This window comes from Trachypithecus francoisi, unplaced genomic scaffold (assembly GCF_009764315.1).
Source record: "Trachypithecus francoisi isolate TF-2019V2 unplaced genomic scaffold, Tfra_2.0 Lachesis_group5, whole genome shotgun sequence".
In the NCBI taxonomy this organism is placed as follows: domain Eukaryota; kingdom Metazoa; phylum Chordata; class Mammalia; order Primates; family Cercopithecidae; genus Trachypithecus; species Trachypithecus francoisi.
Window position 1 is genome coordinate 141805533 of NW_022681470.1, and position 21649 is coordinate 141827181.

The following is a 21649-nucleotide window of genomic DNA, read 5'->3' on the forward strand; positions in this document are numbered from 1 at the left end:
AGGTGGAGGTTGCAGTGAGCCAAGATTGTGACTCCGTCTCAAAAAAACAAAACAAAACAAAAAAACCAGGGTCTTGTTCTGTTGCTCAGGCTAGAGTGGAGTGGTGCAATCACAGCTCACTGCAGCCTCAACCTCCTGGGTCCTGGGCTCAAGCAGTCCTCCTGCCTCTGCCTCCCTAGTAGCTGGGACCTCAGGCCCACAGCACACCTGGCCAACTTTTTTTGGTGTGTTTTTGTAGAGATGAGATCTCACTGTGTTGCCCAGGTGGGTCTCAAACTCTGAAGCTGAAGTGATCCTCGCACCTCAGCCTCCCAAAGCGCTGGGTTCACAAGCATGAGCCACTATGTCTGGCCCTAATAAACAGTTTTAGACAATGACAGAAGTGCACATAAAAGATCAAAACTAGAATTTGCATAATTAGTATTATTTATTAAGCACCCAAGGAACCATCAAGACCAAAGTCCCTGCCTGTCCTTGGGAAAATGTCACCTCTATAGCAGGTGTCCTAACCCTGGAGTCCACCCACCTTAGGAGGTCCTTGAATATCTCTCTGGGGGAAATCTATCAGCTGCCTGAAGAGCTTTGTGTGTATTTGTACATTTTCCTGAGGAAGGAGGTGCCTGGCTTCATCAGTTTCTTAAAGGGTCTAGGACCTCAAAAGAAATCAGAATCTAGATATTTGGATACCCTTTTTTTTTTTTTTTGGCAGAGGTGGGGTCTCACTATGTTGCCCAGGCTGATCTCAAACTCCTGAGCTCAACCATCCTCCTGCCTCAGCCTCTCAAAGTTCTGGGATTACAGTCATGAGCCACAGAGCCCAGCCCTGATAGCTTTACATCAAAATTACTTTTTTTTTTTTGAGATGGAGTCTCGCTCTGTTGCCCAGGCTGGAGTGCAGTGGCGCAATCTCGGCTCACTGCAAGCTCCGCCTCCTGGGTTCACACCATTCTCCTGCCTCAGCCTCCCAAGTAGCTGGGACTACAGGCACCCGCCACCACGCCCGGCTAATGTTTTTTGTATTTTTAGTAGAGACCGTGTTCTGCAGGGTGGTCTCAATCTCCTGACCTCGTGATCCACCCGCCTCGGCCTCCAAACTGCTGGGATTACAGGCTTGAGCCACCGCGCCCGGCCTACATCAGCATTTCCCAGCATGCCATGTCAGGACCACTTACTTGCACCAGAACTACCTGGGATATGGGATACTTACTTAGGAACAGACTCCTGGCCCCCAACCAAACCTTCTGAGTCAGTCTTTCAGGGGTGGGGACTGGGATATTTTGTTTTGCACCGACTCCCCAGGTGATTTTGCTGCCTAGCCAAATGAGAACCATTGTTTTGAGCTCACATATAACACGGCAAACAACTATGTCTGTGTCCTCTCCTTGGGAGAGAACCCCAGAGGGAAGTTGCTTTGTCTGTTGCATGGGGAGGGGGAGTGTTGGAAATCCTACTGGGATGTGTCCTTTCCCCCATATGTGGCACTAATTGAGCTGGAATATACAGGGAGAGGCAGCAGTTCTGGTCTAGGGATGGGAGCAAGGCCAACCAGGCTGCCAGAGACACAGGTGTGGTTTTGGAGAATCCCATGACTGAGTTAATCCCTCCATACCAGGTTCCACCCCAACTCCACAACATCCTGTCTCTCTCCCCAGACAAACCAGCCCCAGATCCTCCTGGGTCCCAGAAAGCTGACACAGCTGCCCCCGCCCCCCCACGCCCCGCTGGCCTGGACCCACTTGGCTTCCTGTCTTGGAAGACAATGGTTGAGATTCCAGGGCGGAAGCATTTTTAAGGCTCTACCTGAAACGGCCCCACCCCGGCTTCATTCCTCCTCCATCTTGTCCCGCACCTCTGCTGGCAGACCCTGGTAAAGGGTGTCTTCTACCAGGAGCCCCGCCTTCTTTAGCCCCCCACAGTTGCCAAGTTCTTCCGGCAGCGCCTCTAAGCGGTTTCCTTTGAGCTCCAGGCGGCTGAGGGCCCTGAGGGCACCCACGTGGGGCGAGAGCTGGCTCAGCTGGTTGTCACCCAGAAGCAACGTCCTAAGCTTGCGGCAGAAGAAGAGCTCGTCCGGCAGGGCCTCCAGGGCATTGTAGGAGAGGGCCAGGTGCTGTAGGTTCTGCAGGAGGCCCACCTCGGGTGGCAGGGAGTGTAGCCCGTTGTGGGACACATCCAGCAGACGGAGGCCCGAGCACAGGCCGAGCTGGGAGGGCAGGGTCTCCAGCTTGTTGTAGCTCAGGTAGAGCTGCTCCAGGCTCCTGAGCTTCCGCACGTGCTCGGGGACATAGGCGATCTGGTTGTGCCACAGCCTGAGCGTGACCAGCTTCCGGCAGTGCTGGAAGCTGAGGATTTCCTCGATAGAGCGCAGGTGGTTGTCCTTGAGGTCAAGTTCCTGCAGTGCGCCCAGGCTGAACACTGCATGGGGGATGCGCTCCAGCCCGCAGGCCACCAGCTCCAGCTCCCGCAATGCCGCCAGTTTCTTAAGGCTGTTCAGGGCAACCAGACGGGCCCCATCGTTGTGCAGGCTGAGCCTCTGCAGGTGGCCAGCGACGTCGGTCACACTGGCTGGCACCTTCCCGGCGTTGCTCCGGAGGGACAATACCTTGAGCTGCTTCAGCTCCCGGAGGCTCTCCAGGGTGGCCGCCCGAGCCAGCTCCTGGGGGAAAAGCCCCTCCAGGTGCAGCTCCTCCAAGCCCCGCAGCCCAAACACCCAAAGCGGCACCTCGCGGAGCTCCTCGCATTTGACGCGCATCACCTTCAGGTGGTCCCGCAGGAAGACCTGCAAGGAGAAGGGTAGCCTGGTGGGCGAGTGGAGCAAGCTGAGCTCCTGTAAGTGCACCAGCTGCGACAGCCCCGGGGGGAAGGTGATATCGCAGATGGCCTCCAGCCGGAGTGACTCCACCTCACTGAGCTCAAAGATGGTGTCGGGCAGTCCCGGAAGCATGCAGAGGGCCAGCTCCAGCCGGCCTGCGGCGTTGCGCTGCAGCTTCTGTCGAAGCTTCTCGGGCGTCCACTCGTGGTTGAGATTGAGCTGCTTTAGACGGCTTTCACTGACCTCGGACAGGAAGACGGCGAAGCGCTTGGAGTAGAGGGAGTCATACTGATCGATGAGGTGCAGCATGAAGGCGAAGTCGTTCTTGACATCAGGAATGTCCCCCATGCCAGTCTCCTCCCGCACGGAACGGAAGGAGTACTCCTTGAGGGGCCGGTGGAAGAGCCAGTAGAGTGTGTAGATGCAGGTGAGTCCGTAGATGCACACGAAGGAAATGTAACAGAAGGCCAGCTTGGAGAAGAGGTGGGCCTTGGTGTGGTTGCAGCAGAAGCTGGCATAGCCTGTGACCTCTGACGTCTCCACCCTACAGGCCACCAGGAAACTGATCTTCTCCACATAGACCAGGTTGTAGACCAGGATGGCCAGGAACTTACACACTTTCAGCACCGTCTGTCGGATGTACATGGTGTACAGGATGTCACCCTCTTCCACGTGCACACGGAACTTCTTCACCTTCTCAAACAGGGCTTTGGCTTGCTCACCCTCCTTCTTGTCCAGCAGGGTGACAACTGGAGGCTCGGTCACCACCTTCTCCGGTTCCGCCAGCACTTTCTCCTTCTCACCCTCCCCTGCCTTCCCCGGTGCGGCCCCTGCCGTGGCCACTATGGTGGCCGAGGCCCGTCCGGCGGCTGCTGGGCCCTTCTGGTTCTCCCCTGAGACCTCGGACAGGGCCCTTGTGGTCCATGGAGAGTCGAAACACTTGCCCAGGATGGAGATGAAGTGTTCGATCTTAGAGCTGGTGCCAGGGAACTTGAACCAGAAACTGGTGCAGACCATGAAGATGAGTGTGTGAATGACCACAAGGTAGGGGAAGTATTTGGCATACCAGTGCAGGGCCGTCTCGTAGCACAGCTGGTTAATGAAGCTGTATTGCTGCAGGTCCAAATTGTTCTTAAGGCCTTTAACCTCCTGCAGGGCCCCCATCTGCTCAGGGATCCTCCGAGGCAGCAATTGTTGGCAGGGGGCCTCTGATAAGTTCTCCTGGGGCTCATGATTGGGTAGACAGATGATCTTGTCCTGTGTCACCTGAGGAGCAAAAGACACTGAGGGCTGTAATCCTAGCACTTTGGGAGGCTGAGGCGAGTGGATCACTTGAGGTCAGGAGTTCGAGACCAGCCTGGCCAACATGGTGAAACCCGGTTTCTACTAAAAATACAAAATTAGCCAGGCATGGTGGTAGGCACCTGTAATCCCAGCTACTCGGGACGCTGAAGCAGGAGAAATCGCTTGAACCTGGAAGACGGAGGTTACAGTGAGCCGAGATCGCACCATTGTACTCCAGCCCGGACGACAGAGTAGACTCCGTCTCAAAAATAAATTAATTGATTTTTTTTTTTTTTTAAAAAGAGAGAAAATGAGGGAGATGGGGGAAAAACAGGCTGAAGGTGGGAGACCCCCGCATCCCCCATCTCTGACTGTTGCCAGCCAGCTGTGACTTTGGAAGAGTTTTGCTAAACCTCTAAGCACTGGTCTTTTTTATTTTTCGAGACTGAGTGTCGCTCTGTCACCGAGGCTGCGTGCAGTGGTGCAATCTTGGCTCACTGCAACCTCCCTCTCCCAGTTCAAGCAATTCTCCTGCCTCAGCCTCCTGAGTAGCTGGGGCTACAAGCACGCAGTACCACGCCCAGCTAATTTTTGTATTTTTAGTAGAGATGGGGTTTCACTATGTCGGCCAGGCTGGTCTCGAACTCTTGGCCTCAAGTGGTCCCCTGCCTCAGCCTCCCAAAGTGCTGGGATTACAGGCATGAGCCACCGCAACCGACAAAGCACTGGTCTTTGAGAAAAGGAACTGGGTTGAATCGTGTCCCCCCCAAAAGATGTTGAAGTCCCAGCTCCGAATCCGTATGAATGTGGTATTATCTGAGCTGCATCAGGCGGCTCCTGTTTGGTAACAGGGTCTTTGCAGAGGTAGTCAAGTTAAGACAAAGCCAGCAGGGTGGGCCCCGTATGACTGCGCCTTAGCGAAAGGGGAACCATAGACACAGAGACAGACACATAGAGAGAAGATGGCGCGAGGAGACAGGGAGAGGCTGGGTGTGGTGGTTCAGGCTTGTAATCCCAGTGATTTGGGAGGCAGTGGGACGGGGGCCAAGTCGGGGTGGTAGAGGAGGATTGCTTGAGGCCAGGAGTACAAGGTTACAGTGAGCTAGGATTGCGCCACTGCACTCCAGCCTAGGTGACAGAGCTTGCTAAAAAAAAAAAAAAAAAAAACTGTCTCGGCTGGGCGTGGTGGCTCACGCTTGTAATCCCAGCACTTTGGGAGACGGAGGCAGGCAGATCACAAGGTCAGGAGTTCAAGACCAGCCTGGCCAACATACTGAACTCGCATCTCTACTAAAAATACAAAAAAAAAAAAAAAATTAGCCAAGCATGATGGCACACGCCTGTAATCCCGGCTACTTGGGAGGCTAAGCCAGGAGAATCATTTGAACCCGGGAGGCAGAGGTTGCAGTGAGCCGAGATTGCACCACTGCACGCCAGCCTGGGCGACAGAGGGAGACTCCAGTCTAAAATAAATAAATAAATAAAAGTACTGGGAGAATGTCATCTACAAGCCAAGGAACCCTTGGAGCTACAGTAATCTAGCAGGGAGGCTTGGAAGATTCTCCCTCACTGTTAACTGACGCCTTGATCTCAGACTTCTGGCCTCCAGAACCGGACCCGGAAGAGGAAACATTTCTGGTATTTAAGCCACTCAATCCCTGCTACTTTGTTACAGCAAAAGTGACAAACTCATATAGCAATTGCAGCCCTTTCCAGAGTCCAGAGAGAAAATTGAGCACTATGAAAATATGGGGCTGGGCATGATGGCTCACACCTGTAATCCCAGCACTTTGGGAGGCCGAGGTGGGAGGATGGCTTGAGGCCAGTAGTTCAAGACCAGCCTGGGCAACATAGCAAGACCCCCCGTGTCAACATGAAATTAAAAAATTAGCTGGGCGTGGTGGCGTGTGCCTGTAATCCCAGCTACTCTGGAAGCTGAGGCAGGAGAATTGCTCGAGCCCAGGAGTTCAAGGCTGCATTGAGCTGTGATCATGCCACTGCACTCCAGCCTGGATGACAGAATGAGACCCTCTTTATTTTAATTTTCAATTATTTTATTATTTTTTTTAAGATGGAGTCTCACTGTGTCACTCAGGCTGGAGTGCAGTGGTGTGATCTCGGCTCACTGCAACCTCCACCTCCCAGGTTCAAGCAATTTTCCTGCCTCAGCCTTCCGAGTAGCTGGGATTACAGGTGTCCACCACCATGCCCAGCTAATAATTATATCTTTAGTAAGGAGAGGTTTTCACCGTGTTGGCCAGGCTGGTCTCGAACTTCTGGCCTTAAGTGATACTCCCACCTTGCCCTCCCAAAATGCTGGGATTACTGGTGTGAGCCACCATGCCCGGCCCCTGTCTCTTTTTAGCCAAAAAAAAAAAAAAAAAAGAAAAGAAAGAAAAAGAAAAAGAAGCGTCGGGTGTGGTGCCTCATGCCTGTAATCCCAGCACTTTGGGAGGCCGAGGCGGGGAGATCATGAGGTCAGGACTTCAAGACCAATCTGGCCAACATAGTGAAACCCCGTCTCTATTAAAAATTAGCCGGGTGTGGTGGCATGTGTCTATAGTCCCACCTACTCAGGAGGCTGAGGCAGGAGAATTGCTTGAACCTGGGAGGCAGAGGTTGCAGTGAGCTGAGACCATGCCATTGCACTCCAGCTTGGGCAACAGAGGGAGACTCCATCTCAAAAAAGAAAAAAAAAGCCTGGGCGCAGTGGCTCACACCTGTAATCCCAACACTTTGGGAGGCCCAGGCAGGGAGATCACTTGAGGTCAGGAGTTTGAGACCAGCCTGGACAACATGGTGAAACCCCATCTCTATTAAAAAACTACAGAAATTAGCCAGGCATGGTGGCGGGCGGGCGACTATAATCCCAGCTGCTCAGGAGGCTGAGGCAGGAGAACCGCTTGTACCCAGGAGGCAGAAGTTGCAGGGAGCTGAGATCACGCCACTGTACTCTAGCCTGGGTGACATAGCGAGACTCCATCTCAAAAAAAAAAAAAAAGATATGGAATGGCATAGCAGTGTGGGACTCTGGTGCTCCTGGGTATGGAGGTAAGGAAGATAAGGGGTCTGGATGGGCCTTTGAGGGGCTCTGTCTTCAGTTTCCTCTCACTTTCTTGGGTGATGGGAAGGTTTCCTGACTTCCCCAGACACCTGCCCCACCCCTCTGGTCCTGCCCCTTCACAGGGGAGCACCTCACCTGGAGGGTGCAGCCAAAGACCCCGATCATGAGCATGGCCACGGTGAGGTACTCGGCCAGCACGTCCCACCAGGGTTTGAGCACCTTGAATGCAGGCTGCTGTTCCGTGAACTGCTTGAACTCGGCCACGGGGATCATGCTGCCTGTGGGAGGGGACGAGACGGGGGGTGTAGAGAGAGACCCTCAGGATGGGAGGCTCTGCAGGGGGTACCCCGAGGAGCCACACACAGGCAGGCCCGTGCTCCTCATCTGCCCGTGACCCTCCCTGCTCAAACTTGTCCAAACATTCGAGGTGTGTACCCCCCACTTCCCTCTTAGCCTGGCCTCAGTCACCCTCCATGCAGACATCACCACCTGCTCAGAACCAAGCGGCCACCGTTCCCCTCTGGGCATCCCTGCACCTGATCTGACTTGTCTGACCTCAAAGAGCACAGTAGGGCTAGTCCACAGGGCCGCCGCCCTCCAGCCTCCTCGCGTGGCTGCCTCACCGAAACCAAGCATTCCTCTCCCACCCCGACACCAAGGCCTGAAAACATCTGCCTCGATGCTCCCTGACCGCAGACACTCAGTGTCTGGGCCAGCCTCGGCTCTCACCCCCACCAGACCTGAAAGTGTCACAAGACTCAGGACTTCCAGGGTGTGGGCCCCTCCACCCCCTCCAGGGGCACTCTGGGCACCACCTCCAACCTCCAACTGGAAAAGCCGGCTGGAGCCTGGCTCTGGTTACCAGGGCCCCAGGGGCAGGGAGTGGCCAAGCTGAAGGCTAGTCAGTCCTGGGGGTAGAGGTGACCACGACACTTGAGTTTCTAAAGGGGCTACAGCCCAGAATCACAGGCAGAAACCAGAGACCTGGCTCTGAGAGGGGGCAATGGGGTGTCCGGATGTCCGAGGAGGAGGGAGGACTTGCAAATGGAAAGTCGTCAGATGACACCTACCACCAGGCCAGGGCTGTGCTGCCAGGTTCCTGGCCGGCCCACTCTGTCTGTTCTCAGGGTCTCCTTTTAGACCAAGGTATCATTATTGGAGATACAGACAGGCCAGCCACAAGTCACACTGGGGCGTGGGGCATGAGCTGATATGTCACTCTCCCAGGCAGGCACCCACTTCCCCAGAGGCTGAGGTGGAACAAGGAAGGTGAAGACCCTTAGACCAGCCCACTTCTGCCAACATCCAAGTTCCCTCAGTCCTGGGAGCCTCCTGTCCTTGTCCAGATAGATAATCTGCAACTGGGGCTGGGCGCTGTGGCTCACGCCTGTAATCCCAGCACTATGGGAAGCTGAGGTGGGCGGATCGCTTGAGGTTAGGAGTTCGAGACCAGCGTGGCCAACACGGTGAAACCCCGGGTCTACTAAAAATAAAAATACATAAAAAATTAACCGGGCATGGTGAAGCACACCTGTAATCCTAGCTACTCTGGAGGCTGAGGTGGGAGGGTCTTGATCTGGGGAGGCAGAGGTTGCAGTGAACCGAGATCGTGCCACTGCACTCCAGCCTGGGTGACAGAGTGAGACTCCATCTCAAAAAACAAAAAAACAAAGATAATCTGTAACTGGGCACAGGGGTTTGGCCAGGAAGGAGGGCATCTGCCCATCAGGGAGTTCTCTCTGGCTCCTCATCCATCTCCCCAGGAAGAATGTAGGGAAACCCTGGTCCCCTGACCCACAGCTCAGCCAATGGTTCTGACACGCCTGAGCCTCCCTTTTCAGTTTCTGTGTCCCCCCAATATTTTGGGGTGACTCGTGGGTAAAAACAAGGCAGACTGCAGGCTCCACACACCAAGCTAAAGGCCAGGCAGTCCCCAAAGACTACATCCTTTTACCCCCTCAGAGGCCCCCACTTCAGTCTGGGGAATCAGGCAGGCACGGGGGTGAGTAGCGCCTGCCCACATGGGGACTCACCATGCAAGCATAAAATGTCATGAGTCGGGCCAGGTGCAGTGGCTCACGTCTGTAATCCTAGCACTTTGGGAGGCCGAGGCAGGTGGATCATGAGGTCAGGAGATCGAGACCATCCTGGCCAACATGGTGAAACCCCGTCTCTACTAAAAATACAAAAATTAGCCGGGTGTGGTGGCATGAACCTGTAGTCCCAGCTAGGCAGGAGAATCCTTGAACCTGGGAGGCAGAGGTTGTGGTGAGCTGAGATCGTGCCACCACACTCTAGCCTGGGAGATGGAGCGAGACTCCGTCTCAAAACAAAACAAAACAAAACAAAACAAAAAATCAAAAAGTCATGGGTTCCCTGACTCAGGTGGTGACTCACCCAGACTCAAATACATGCAAGGGGGTGCCCAGAGCACAGGGTCCCAAACACCATCGCCCGGCTCTCATGCTCATTCATACTCCCTGCCCTAAGCACAAAGCCAAGTATAGTTTGGGAGGCTGAGGTGGGCGGATCACTTGAGGTTAGGAGTTCAAGACCAGCCTGGGCCAACATGGTGAAACCCCGTCTCTATTAAAAATACAAAAATTAGCCGGTCATGGTGGAGGGTGCCTGTAGTTCCAGTTACTCGGGAGGCTGAGGCACGAGAACCCCTTGAACCTGGGAGGCGGAGGTTGCAGTGAGCCGAGATTGCACCACTGCACTCCAGCCACAAATATCCCAGTCTGCCTGGGTCACCAGTATCTAGAAACATACCAGGACAGCTCAACTATCCCCAGGGGATGAATATGTACATTGCACCCACCAAAATGGACGCTTGGGGTCATTCTGGGTCATGCATATTTGTGCATGAGGGTAAAAAGTCCAAATACACACACTGAGCTTCGGAGAGACCCAGCACCAGGGACCCTCACATCCTGTTTCAGTTCTGGCCATCCATTAAGTCCTCGAAGGATCCTGCAGAGAGAGTACTCAGTTGCTTTACCTAAGAACGCTGACGCCAGGCTGGGCACGGTGGCTCACGCCTGTAATTCCAGCACTTTGGGAGGCTGAGGCAGGAGGATTGCTTGAGCCCAGGAGTTTAAGCCACTGGGGCAACATAGTGAGATCCCATTTCTACAAAAAAATCTAAAAATTTGCCAGGTGTGGTGGTGCATGCCTGTAGTCCCAGCTACTTGGAAGGCTGAGGTGGGAGAATTGCTTGAACCCAGGAGTTAGAGGCTGCAGTGAGCCATGAACCAGCCTGGGCAAGACCCTATCTCAAAAACAGAAAACAAAACACTACTGACTCGGGCCGGGCACGGTGGCTCTCGCCTGTAATCCCAGCACTTTGGGAAGCCAAGGTAGGTGGATAATTTGAGGCCAGAAGTTCGAGACCAGCCTGGCCAACATGGTGAAACCCCGTCTCTATTAAAAATACAAAAATTAGCCGGTCATGGTGGAGGGTGCCTGTAGTTCCAGTTACTCGGGAGGCTGAGGCACGAGAACCCCTTGAACCTGGGAGGCGGAGGTTGCAGTGAGCCGAGATTGCACCACTGCACTCCAGCCACAAATATCCCAGTCTGCCTGGGTCACCAGTATCTAGAAACATACCAGGACAGCTCAACTATCCCCAGGGGATGAATATGTACATTGCACCCACCAAAATGGACGCTTGGGGTCATTCTGGGTCATGCATATTTGTGCATGAGGGTAAAAAGTCCAAATACACACACTGAGCTTCGGAGAGACCCAGCACCAGGGACCCTCACATCCTGTTTCAGTTCTGGCCATCCATTAAGTCCTCGAAGGATCCTGCAGAGAGAGTACTCAGTTGCTTTACCTAAGAACGCTGACGCCAGGCTGGGCACGGTGGCTCACGCCTGTAATTCCAGCACTTTGGGAGGCTGAGGCAGGAGGATTGCTTGAGCCCAGGAGTTTAAGCCACTGGGGCAACATAGTGAGATCCCATTTCTACAAAAAAATCTAAAAATTTGCCAGGTGTGGTGGTGCATGCCTGTAGTCCCAGCTACTTGGAAGGCTGAGGTGGGAGAATTGCTTGAACCCAGGAGTTAGAGGCTGCAGTGAGCCATGAACCAGCCTGGGCAAGACCCTATCTCAAAAACAGAAAACAAAACACTACTGACTCGGGCCGGGCACGGTGGCTCTCGCCTGTAATCCCAGCACTTTGGGAAGCCAAGGTAGGTGGATAATTTGAGGCCAGAAGTTCGAGACCAGCCTGGCCAACATGGTGAAACCCTGTCTCTACTAAAAATACTGAAACAAGTAGCCAGGCATGGTGGTGGATGCCTGTAATCCCAGATAGGTTACAGGTGAGAGGGTGAGGCAGGAGAATCGCTTAAACTCAGGAGACAGAAGCTGCAGTGAGCCAAGATCTCGCCACTGTACTCCATCCTGGGTGACAAATTGAGACTCCGTCTCAAAAAAACAAAACAAAACAAAACAAAAACTACTGACTCTGGGGACTGCAGAAGAAATCACACAAAATACACACAAACACGAGCCGGGACCAACTTCCTGTCCTTGCCACCCTGGTGTGAGCTCCACCAATAGCCATCCCAGGTGCACAATCACAGACAAGAAGGCAGAAACTCTCAGGGGACCGGGGGCAGCCACAGGGGCTATCATTATCTGTCTCCATGACTCAAACTTGATCCTCACAAACCTGCCATTAAATTTCCACAGACACAAGACAGGCCCCCACTTTGTCTGAGCAGGGGTGGTGGGAAGGGGTGGTGGGAACAGGGGCTCGAAGAATTGGGGCAGACCCAAGGAAAACACAACAATGGGACGTATATACACTCAGCTTCCTCCACCAGACACTGAACGCCTCCTTTTCTCCCAACTCAGGCAGTGTGGATGTCGGGGGCTTTGCTTTCCAGACTCAGGGGAGAGAAATAACTTGCTCAAGCTTCTATAGTTCAAGTGGCATTCGAAGCCTGACCCATCCAGCCTCCAGGTTCTGCCTGTAGGATTGCAACCGCTCTGTTCCTTCTTGGGAGACAGCCTCTTAACTAAAATGCAGCATCTTGCTGGGCACGGTGGCTCATGCCTGTAATCCCAATACTTTGGGAGGCCAAGGCAGGCAGATCATTTGAGGTCAGGAGTTAGAGACCAGGCTAGCCAGCATGGTAAAACCCCGTGTCTACTAAAAATAAAAAATTAGCCAGGCGCGGTAATGAGCGCCTATAATCCCAGCTAATGGGGAAGCTGAAGCAGGAGAATCTCTTTTTTTTTTTTTTTTTTTTTTTGAGATGGAGTCTCTCTCTGTTGCCCAGGCTGGAGTGCAGTGGCGCGATCTCCGCTCACTGCAAGCTCCGCCTCCCCGGTTCACACCGTTCTCCTGCCTCAGCCTCCAGAGTAGCTGGGACTACAGGTGCCCGCCACTTTGACCGGCTAATTTTTTGTATTTTTAGTAGAGACGGGGTTTCACCGTATTAGCCAGAATGGTCTCGATCTCCTGACCTCGTGATCCACCCACCTTGGCCTCCCAAAGAGCTGGGATTACAGGCTTGAGCCACCGCGCCCAGCTGAAGCGGGAGAATCTCTTGAACCTAGGAGGTGGAAGTTGCAGTAAGCCGTGATTGCGCCACTGCACTCCAGCCTGGGCGACAGAGCAAGACTCTCTCAAAAATCAAACAACAACAAAACAGTATCTTTGCCAAAAGCCCCTAAGAGCAGTGCTGCATTGCGACAGGCCAGGCTGGAAGGCCTTCCAGCCTAAGACCATGTGGCTCCCACCAGCCCTGGTTCCTTCCACCCATGCCTCACCCCTCCTCCCTCCCAGGTCCTCCTCAAGCCACTTGCCTCCAAAATATGTGTTGGCGAGTTCCTGCTGGGGGAAGGGTGGAACAGTGAGACCCTCCACACCCACAGCCCATGCTAAGAGGCAGGGAAGAAGGAAGAAACATCCAGCAGTTTTCAGCCCTAAGAAGGGTTTTGTAGAACACAAGGCCCAACATTTTTTTTTTAAGACTTTTTTTTTTTTTAAGGTCCTGATGGACGCAGTGGATCACACCTGTAATCCCAGCACTTTGAGAGGCTGAGGCGGGTAGATCACGAGGTCAAGAGATCAAGACCATCCTGGCCAACATGATGAAACCCCATCTCTAAAAATACAAAGATTAGCTGGGTGTGGTGCCACGTGCTTGTAGTCCCAGCTACTCAGGAGGCTGAGGCAGGAGAATCGCTTGAACCTTGGAGGCGGAGGTTGCCGTGAGCCAAGATCACGCCACTGCGCTCCAGCCTGGCGACAGAGCAAGACTCTATCTCAAAAAAAAAAAAAAAAGAGAGAGAGATGGTATTGCTCTGTCACCCAGGCTGGAGTTCAATGGCGCGATCATAGCTCATTGCAGCCTCGAACTCCTGGGCTTAAGTGATCCTCCTGCCTCAGCCTACCCAGTAGCTGGGACTACAGGTGCGTGCTACCATGCCCAGCCAACTTTTCTATTTTTTGTAGAGATAGGGCTCTCGCTATGTTGCCCAAGCTGCTCTTGAACTCCTGAGTCCAAGCATCCTCCCACCTCAGCCTCCCAAAGTGCTGAGCCACTGTGCCTGGCCTCAACCTTTTTTTTTTTTTGAGATGGAGTCTCGCTCTGTCACCCAGGCTGGAGTGCAGTGGCCCAATCTCAACTCACTGCAACCTCCACCTCTTGGGTCCGAGCAATACTAATGCCTCAGCCTCCCAAGTAGCTGGGACTACAGGTATGCACCACCATGCCCAGCTCATTTTTGTATTTTTAGTAGAGATGGGGTTTCACCATGTTAGCCAGGCTGGTCTTGAACACCTGACCTCAGGTGACCTGGCTGGCTCGGCCTCCCAAAGTGCTGGGATTATAGACGTAAGCCACGGTGTCCGGCGGAGCTTCAACCTTTTATAGGAGGGAGAAACTGATGGTCTAGGGTGGGGGAGGGTGGCATCTTTGTAGCCCGTCCTGGGTCAGGCTCCAGGCCTGTGGATTCCCAGCGGGGTGGTTTTCCAAGATGCCTCTGCTAACAGACTTGAAAATCTGGGACATCTATAAGTTCAAGAGCACCAGAAGTCAGGCTTCGTTGAACCCACCCCAAGGGGTAGGTTCTGGGGCTCTGAGGGTCTCCCCGGGATGAGTTGTCAATGTCTTCCTAGATGCTAAGGGGAGGGAAAGTGGTTGAGATCTCCAAAATCAAGTTTATCTTCAGCCTGTTTATCTTCACGCTGAGACTTGGCCGGGTCTGCCTGGCTCCCAGGACAGGCACCTCGTGGGCCAGGTTTCCCTTTGCCCTAGCCCGCACCGCCACCCCAACTGGTGTGTTGGGACGGCCTGCCCTGGCCACGGGGCCAGCGCACCTGGAGCGACTCTGCCCCTGGAGTCCAGACCCGGGGACTCCCGGTCCGACCCCCACCCCGCCACCTCGTGGGGTACCCAGAGGCAAAGAGCCACTTACTCACCGTTCCGGGAGGGACGCTGGGCCCAACTCCTGGGTCTCTGGGAGCCGAGCTGCTGCGACTCCCGCAGAGTTCCCGGGCGGGCCGCGAGGGTGAGTCAGGGCAGGCGGGGACAGGAGACCCGGAGCCGCCCCGCCCCGCCCCGCCCCCGGACGACTCGGCCCCGCCTCGTCGCAGGCGCTCCCAGGTCGACCCTACTCCCGGCGCCGCGCGATTAGCGGGGTTGGAGGAAGAGAGTGGTCCTATGCTGCTTTGTACTGCTGGGCTCGGGGCTGGCGGGAGATGTAGGGGTCTTAGAACTTTGCAGCTTTGCAGTCTGGCTGGACCCTGGCAGCTGGGGAAACTGAGAGAGCTGGAGACCCGGAACTCCCAAAGGGCCACCCTTCTGGGAACCAGGTCTTACAGACCCTGTCGAGAAAATGTGGAGGCCGAAGCCGGGCACAGTGGCTCACGCCTGTAATCCCAGCACTTTGGGAGGCCGAGGCAGGTGGATCACGAGGTCGGGAGATCAAGACCATCCTGGCTAACATGGTGAACTCTCGTCTCTACTAAAAATACAAAAAATTAGCCGGGCGTGGTGGTGGGCGCCTGTAGTCGCAGCTACTGGGGAGGCTGAGGCAGGAGAATGGCGTGAACCCGCGAGGCAGAGCTTGCAGTGAGCCGAGATAACACCACTGTACTCCAGCCTGGGCAACAGAGTGAGACTCCATCTCAAATAAAAAAAGAAAAGAAAATGTGGAGGCTGGGCTCTGTGACTCACACCTGTAATCCCAACACTTTGGGAGGCTGAGGCAGGAGGATACCTTGGGCCCAGGAGTTTGAAACCAGCCTGAGTAATATAGTGGTACCACATCTCTACAAAAAGTTTTAAAACCTACAAAAACAAAATTTTAAAAATTAGCCAGGTGTGGTGAAGTGTGCCTGTAGTCCCAGCTACTCTGGAGGCTGAGGTGGGAGGATCACCTGAACCTGGGAAGTTGAGAGGCCGCAGCGAGCTATGATCATGCCACTGCACTCCAGCCTGGGCCACCAAGCAGGACCCTGTCTCCAAAAAAAAACCCCCAAGAAAAAAGTGTGGAAGGGCTTCCTGTAACCCCCCCCAAGGCACAGTCACCTGGCCTTAAAGCCCAGCCAAGGCACAGGTGACTGGAGTTTTCAGGTGCTGGGAGTGGAGTTGGGGGAGGAGAGGACAGGGGAGGGGAGGCTCTGGCCATGAGGCAGGAACTGGACTGAATCAACAGAAGTTGAGTAGAGTGGGGATGTCCATCTGTCTGTCCCTGCCCAACACTGTGGTCTGCCCTCCAGGTGGGAGGTGGGGGACAAGAAGCTCCAAAGTCCTGGGGGGCCCAGCTTCTCTACCTCCCCACCCCCACCCTGGCCGCCCCACCTAGGGAGGTCTGAGCTGAGTTTTAGATGAGGAAACCTGTGGAATTGGACCTTGATCTGCTCTCAGTCTGAAAAACTTTGGCTATATCTATGGCCATACCACCCACCCTGAAAGCACCCGATCCTCGTCTCATCTCGGAAGCTAAGCAGGGTCAGGCCTGGTTAGTACGTGGATGGGAGACCACCTAGGAAAACTGGGTACTATAGGCTTGGGCTGGGCACGGTGGCTCATACCTGTAATCCCAGCACTTTGGGAGGCTGAGGGGGGTGGATCACCTGAGGTCAGGAGTTTGAGACCAGCCTGGCTGACATGGTGAAAGCCCATCTCTACTAAAAATACAAAAATTATCTGGGTGTGGTGGCTCACGCCTGTAATCCCAGCTACTTGGGAGGCTGAGACAAGAGAATCACTTGAGCCTGGGAGGCGGAGGTTACAGTGAACTGAGATTGCACCACCGCACTCCAGCCTGGGCGACACAACGGGACTCCATCTCAAAACAAAACAAAACCATCCATGGAAATGTTCCTACCTGTACTTAGGGAGGGAGAGGGAGGGTTCTCCCTGATAGGGTAAAAGAAGCCCTGACTTGGCCGGGCGCGGTGGCTCACGCTTGTAATCCCAGCACTTTGGGAGGCTGACTTGGGTGGATCACCTGAGGTCAGGAGTTCGAGACCAGCCTGGCCAACATGGTGAAACCCCATCTCTACTAAAAATATAAAACATTAGCTGGGTGTGGTGGTTTGAGCCTGTAATCCCAGCTACTTGGGAGCCTGAGGCAGGAGAATTGCTTGAACCTGGGAGGCGGAGGTTGCAGTGAGCTGAGATTGTACCACTGCACTCCAGCCTGGGGAACAAGAGCAAAACTCTGTCTCAAAAGAAAAAAAAAAGCCCTGACATTCACCAGGTCTGAGCCTGAGACCGGAAACCTCTAGGATTGGAAACTTGTAAGTCAGGGACCCTCTGGGCACCGCCACAGGGAGTCCAAAGACAAAACTTCCTTTTGGATTTAGTAGAGCTTTAAGAGCACCTGTTGCTGGTCAGCACCTGTAGCTTCCTTGAAGGACAAGACGAGCAAGGCTCCCTACTCTCCAAGAGCCTCTGTCCCAGTGGGTGAGAGAGATACACTAAGTAAACTAATAAAGGAGAACAGGTGGGGTGGCTCACACCTTTAATCCCAGCAATTTGGGAGACCAACCAAGGTGGGTGGCTTGCTTGAGCCCAGGAGTTTGAGATCAGCCTGAGCAACATGGTGAGATCCCATCTCTACCAAAAATAATTTAAAATGATAGAAGAATTAGTCAGGCGTAATTAGTCAGGCACCTGTAATCCCAGCTACTCGGGAGGCTGAGGGAGGAGAATCGATTGAACCCGGGAGGTGGAGGTTGTGGTGAGCCGAGACTGTACCACTGCACTCCAGCCTGGGTGACAGAGCAAGACTCCATCTCAAAAATAAGTAAATAAGTAAATAAAAGTGAGCTGGGTGTGATACTGTGCACCTGTGGTCCCAGTTACTCGAGAGGCTGAGACAGGAGGATTGCTTGAGCCTAGGAGTTGGAGGCTACAGTGAGCCATGATTGCACCACTGTACTCCAGCCTGAGTGGCAGCTCAGAACCTGGCTTTTAAAAACAAAAAAAAGACAAATGAAAGAACAAGGTAATGCCAGTTTGTGACAAGTATTGTGTGTATCACAAAGCAAGGTGAAGCGGTAGCAAGGGACGAGGGGTTCCTTGAAGACCTCTTTGAGGAGGGGACCTTTAAGAAAGGTTGTCTCTCCTTTGGAGTGACTCTTCCTGTCTTCTTTTTCTTTCTTTCTTTTTTTTTTTTTGAGATGGAGTTTCGCTCTTGTTGCCCAGGCTGGAGTGCAGTGACATGATCTCGGCTCACTGCAACCTCCGCCTCCCGGGTTCAACCGATTCCCAGCCTCAGCCTCCCGAGTAACTGGGATTACAGGCATGCACCACCACTCAGCTAATTTTGTATTTTTGGCAGAGACGGAGTTTACTCCACGTTGATCAGGCTGGTCTCGAACTCCTGACCTCAGGTGATCTGCCCGTCTCGGCCTCCCAGAGTGCTGGGATTACAGGCGTGAGCCACCGCGTCCGGCCTTCTTTTTCTTTCTTTTATTTTTCTGAGATGGCTGGAGTGCAATGGCACGATCTGGGCTCACTGCAACCTCCACCTCCTGGGTTCAGGCGGTTTTCCTGCCTCAGCCTCCAGAGTGGCTGGGATTACAGGCGCCCACCACTGTGCCTGGCTAATTTTTGTGTTTTTAGTAGAGACGGGGTTTTGCCATGCTGGCCAGGCTGGTATTGAACTCCTGCCTCAAGCTCCCAAAGTGTTGTGATTACAGGTGTGAGCCACCACACCAGTCCTTCCCCTCCCCCTCTCCTCCCCCTCCTCTCTCCTTCCTTTCCTCCTTCCTTCCTTCCTTCTTCTTTCTCTCTTTGTTTTCTTTCTTTCCTTTCCTTTCTCTTTGCCCCTCCTCCTCCTCCCCTTTTCCCCTCCTTCTCCTTCTCCTCCTCTTCCTGTTCTCCTCCTCCTCCATTCTTTTTTTTCTCCCTCTGTTGACCAGGCTGGCATGCAGTGGCATGATCCTAGCTCACTGCAGCCTTGAACTCCTGGGCTCAGGTGATCCTCCGGCTTCACCCTCCCTCCCAAGTAGCTGGATCCACAGGCATGCACCACCACATCTGCTGAATTATTTATTTATTTTATTTTTCTGTAGAGACAGGGTCTTGCTATGTTGCCCAGGCTGGTCTCAAACTCCTGGGCTCAAGAGATCCTACCGTGTTGGCCTCCCAAAGTGCTGGGATTACAGGCATGAGGCACCCTGCCTGGCCTGCTTCCTGTCTTCTGAGAGGCTTCTGGGGATCTATGCCCTGGGGATGTTTGCAACCACATGCTGAAATAAGCTTTTTTTTTTTTTTTTTTTTTGAGAGATGGAGTCTCTCTGTCTCCCAGGCTGGAGTGCAGTGGTGCAATCTTAGCTCACTGCAACCTCCACTGTGTTCAAGCGAGTCTCCCAGCCTCCTGACTAGCTGGGGTTACAGGCACATGCCACCACACCCAGCTAATTTTTGCATTTTTAGTAGAGACGGGGTTTCACCATGTTGGCCAGGCTGGTCTCAAACTCCTGACCTCAGGTGATCCGCCTGCCTTGGCCTCCCAAAGTGCTGGGATTACAGGTGTGAGCCACCGCACCCGGCCTAGCATCTTTTTTATTTTATTTTTTGAGACAGAGTCTTGCTCTGTTGCCCAGGATGGAGTGCAGTGGTGTTAGCTCACTGCAACCTCCGTCTCCCAGGTTCAAGCCATTCTCCTGCCTCAGCCTCCTGAGTAGCTGGGATTACAGGATCGAGGAATTGAAGTATTTATCCACCAGCTCCTGTCTGTCCCTGTCTAACGGCTGCTCCAGAGAAGGGAGGTAGAGAGGTGTTAACTCTCTGGCACTTCTGACTTCCCTGCCCACAGGGACTGTGAGTGCTCAGGGATATGGACGGGGTGGTATGATACCTGCTGTAGATATAGATTTACCCGCTGCAAGTATAGATGCACCTGCCGCAGGTATAGATGCTGAGTGGGATGGCTGAGTCATAGCACACCAATACTCAATCCTTTCCTATTATTTATCAGAAAGGCTGCCCACTTTACATCCCCATTGCTACTGTGTGAGCCTTACTACGTGATAATATCTAGCTTAAAAAAATATAGAGGCCAGGCACGGTGGCTCATGCGTGTAATCCCAGCACTTTGAGAGGCTGAGGCAGGAGGATCGCTTGAGCCCAAGAGTTTGAGACCAGCCTGGACAACAGTGAGACCTGAGACCCTGTCTCTACAAAAATTAAAAAAGAAAAATAGCCGGGTACAGTGGCACATGCCTGTGGTTCCAGCTATTTGGGAGGCTGAGGTGGGAGAAGTGCTTAAGCCCAGGAAGCTGAGGCTACAGTGAGCTACTACTGCACCACTGTACTCCAGCCTGGGCAACAGAGTGAGGCATTGTCTCTAAGAAAGAAGATATATTTTTTCTTTTTCTTTTATTTTTTCTTTTTTTTGAGACGGAGTCTCGCTTTGTCACTCAGGCTGGAGTGCAGTGGTGTTATCTCAGCTCACTGCAAGCTCTGCCTCCGGGGTTCCCACCATTCTCCTGCCTCAGCCTCCCGAGTTGCTGGGACTACAGGCGCCCGCCACCTTGCCCGGCTAATTTTTTTGAATTTTTAGTAGAGACGGGGTTTCGCCATGGTCTTGATCTCCTGACCTCATGATCCGCCTGCTTCGGCCTCCCAAAGTGCTGGGATTACAGGCGGGAGCCACCGCGCCCGGTCAAGATATATTTTTTCAATTGGCTTTTAAGGTTTCTCCTGAAATTAAAAGGAAAAAAGGAAAAAAGAAAAAAATTTAAATATTGGTCCAATATAATAAAAATTGACCAGTTTAACTTTTTTTAAATTTTGGAGATGAGGTCTTGCTCTGTCACCCAGACTGGAGTGCAGTGGTTTCATCATAGCTCACTGTAACCTCAAACCCTTGGGCTCACATGATCCTCCCCACTTCAGCCTCCCAAGTACCTGGGACTACAGGTGTGTGCCACCGCACTCAGCTATTTTTTAGATTTTTTTCATAGAGACGGGGTCTCGATATATTGCCCGGGCTGGTCTTGAACTTCTGGTCTCAGGCGATCCTCTGGCCTCAGCCTCCCAAAGTGCTGGGATTATAGGTGTGAGCCACTGTGCCCAGCCATTGTAACCATTTTTAAGTGTGCAGCTCAGTGGCATTGAACATAGTCACATGGTTGTACAACTATCACCAACATCCATCTCCCGAACTTTCTTTCTTTCTTTTTTTTTTTTGAGACGGAGTTTCGCTCTGTCACCCAGGCTGGAGTGCAGTGGCGCGATCTCGGCTCACTGCAAGCTCCACCTCCCGGGTTCACGCCATTTTCCTGCCTCAGCCTCCCGAGTAGCTGGGACTACAGGCGCCCGCCACCACGCCCGGCTAATTTTTCGTATTTTTAGTAGAGATGGGGTTTCACCGTTTTAGCCAGGATGGTCTCGATCTCCTGACCTTGTGATCCGCCTGCCTGGCCGAACTTTCTTATCTTCTCAAATTGAAACTCTGTCCCCATGAAACACTAACTCCCCACCTCCCTCCCGTAGCCCCTGGCACCCACCATTCTACTTTCTCTCTCCCATGAATCTGACTCCTCTAGGGACCTCCTAAAAGTGGAATCACACAGGATTTGTCCTTTTATGTCTGGCTTATTTCCCTGAGCATGATATCCTCACAGTTCATCTATGTCACAGCATGCATCAGAATCTTCTGCCTTTCGGCCAGGCGCGGTGGCTCAAACCTATAATCCCGGCACTTTGGGAGGCCGAGATGGGCGGATCACAAGGTCAGGAGATATATATATATATGGCCAGGTGCAGTGGCTTACGCCTGTAATCCCAGCACTTTGGGAGGCTGAGGTGGGTGGATCACCTGATGTCAGGAGTTCGAGACCAGTCTGGCCAACATGGAGAAACCCTATCTCTACCAAAAAATACATAATTAGCCAGGCGTGGTGGCGCATGCCTGTAATCCCAGCTACTCGGGAGGCTGAGGCGGAAGAATTGCTTGAACTCGGGAGGTGGAGGTTGCAGTGAGCCAAGATCACACCATTGCAC

At 53.3% G+C, this 21649-nt stretch overlaps 1 protein-coding gene and 1 pseudogene across 1 annotated transcript; one reads left to right on the top strand and one right to left on the bottom strand.

Annotated features, from left to right (window-relative positions):
- Window positions 1-1021: 1021 nt before the first annotated feature.
- LRRC8E (leucine rich repeat containing 8 VRAC subunit E) lies at window positions 1022-14691 on the bottom strand. Its single transcript, XM_033195463.1, has 3 exons — window positions 14602-14691; window positions 7293-7435; window positions 1022-4075 (listed from the first exon to the last, which is right to left on the bottom strand). Exons 2-3 carry the CDS (start codon window positions 7428-7430, stop codon window positions 1823-1825), a joined length of 2391 nt encoding a protein of 796 aa, XP_033051354.1. The 5' UTR covers window positions 7431-7435; window positions 14602-14691; the 3' UTR covers window positions 1022-1822.
- A 1379-nt stretch (window positions 14692-16070) lies between these two features.
- On the top strand, window positions 16071-16194 carry LOC117077131 (annotated as a pseudogene).
- Window positions 16195-21649: the final 5455 nt, after the last annotated feature.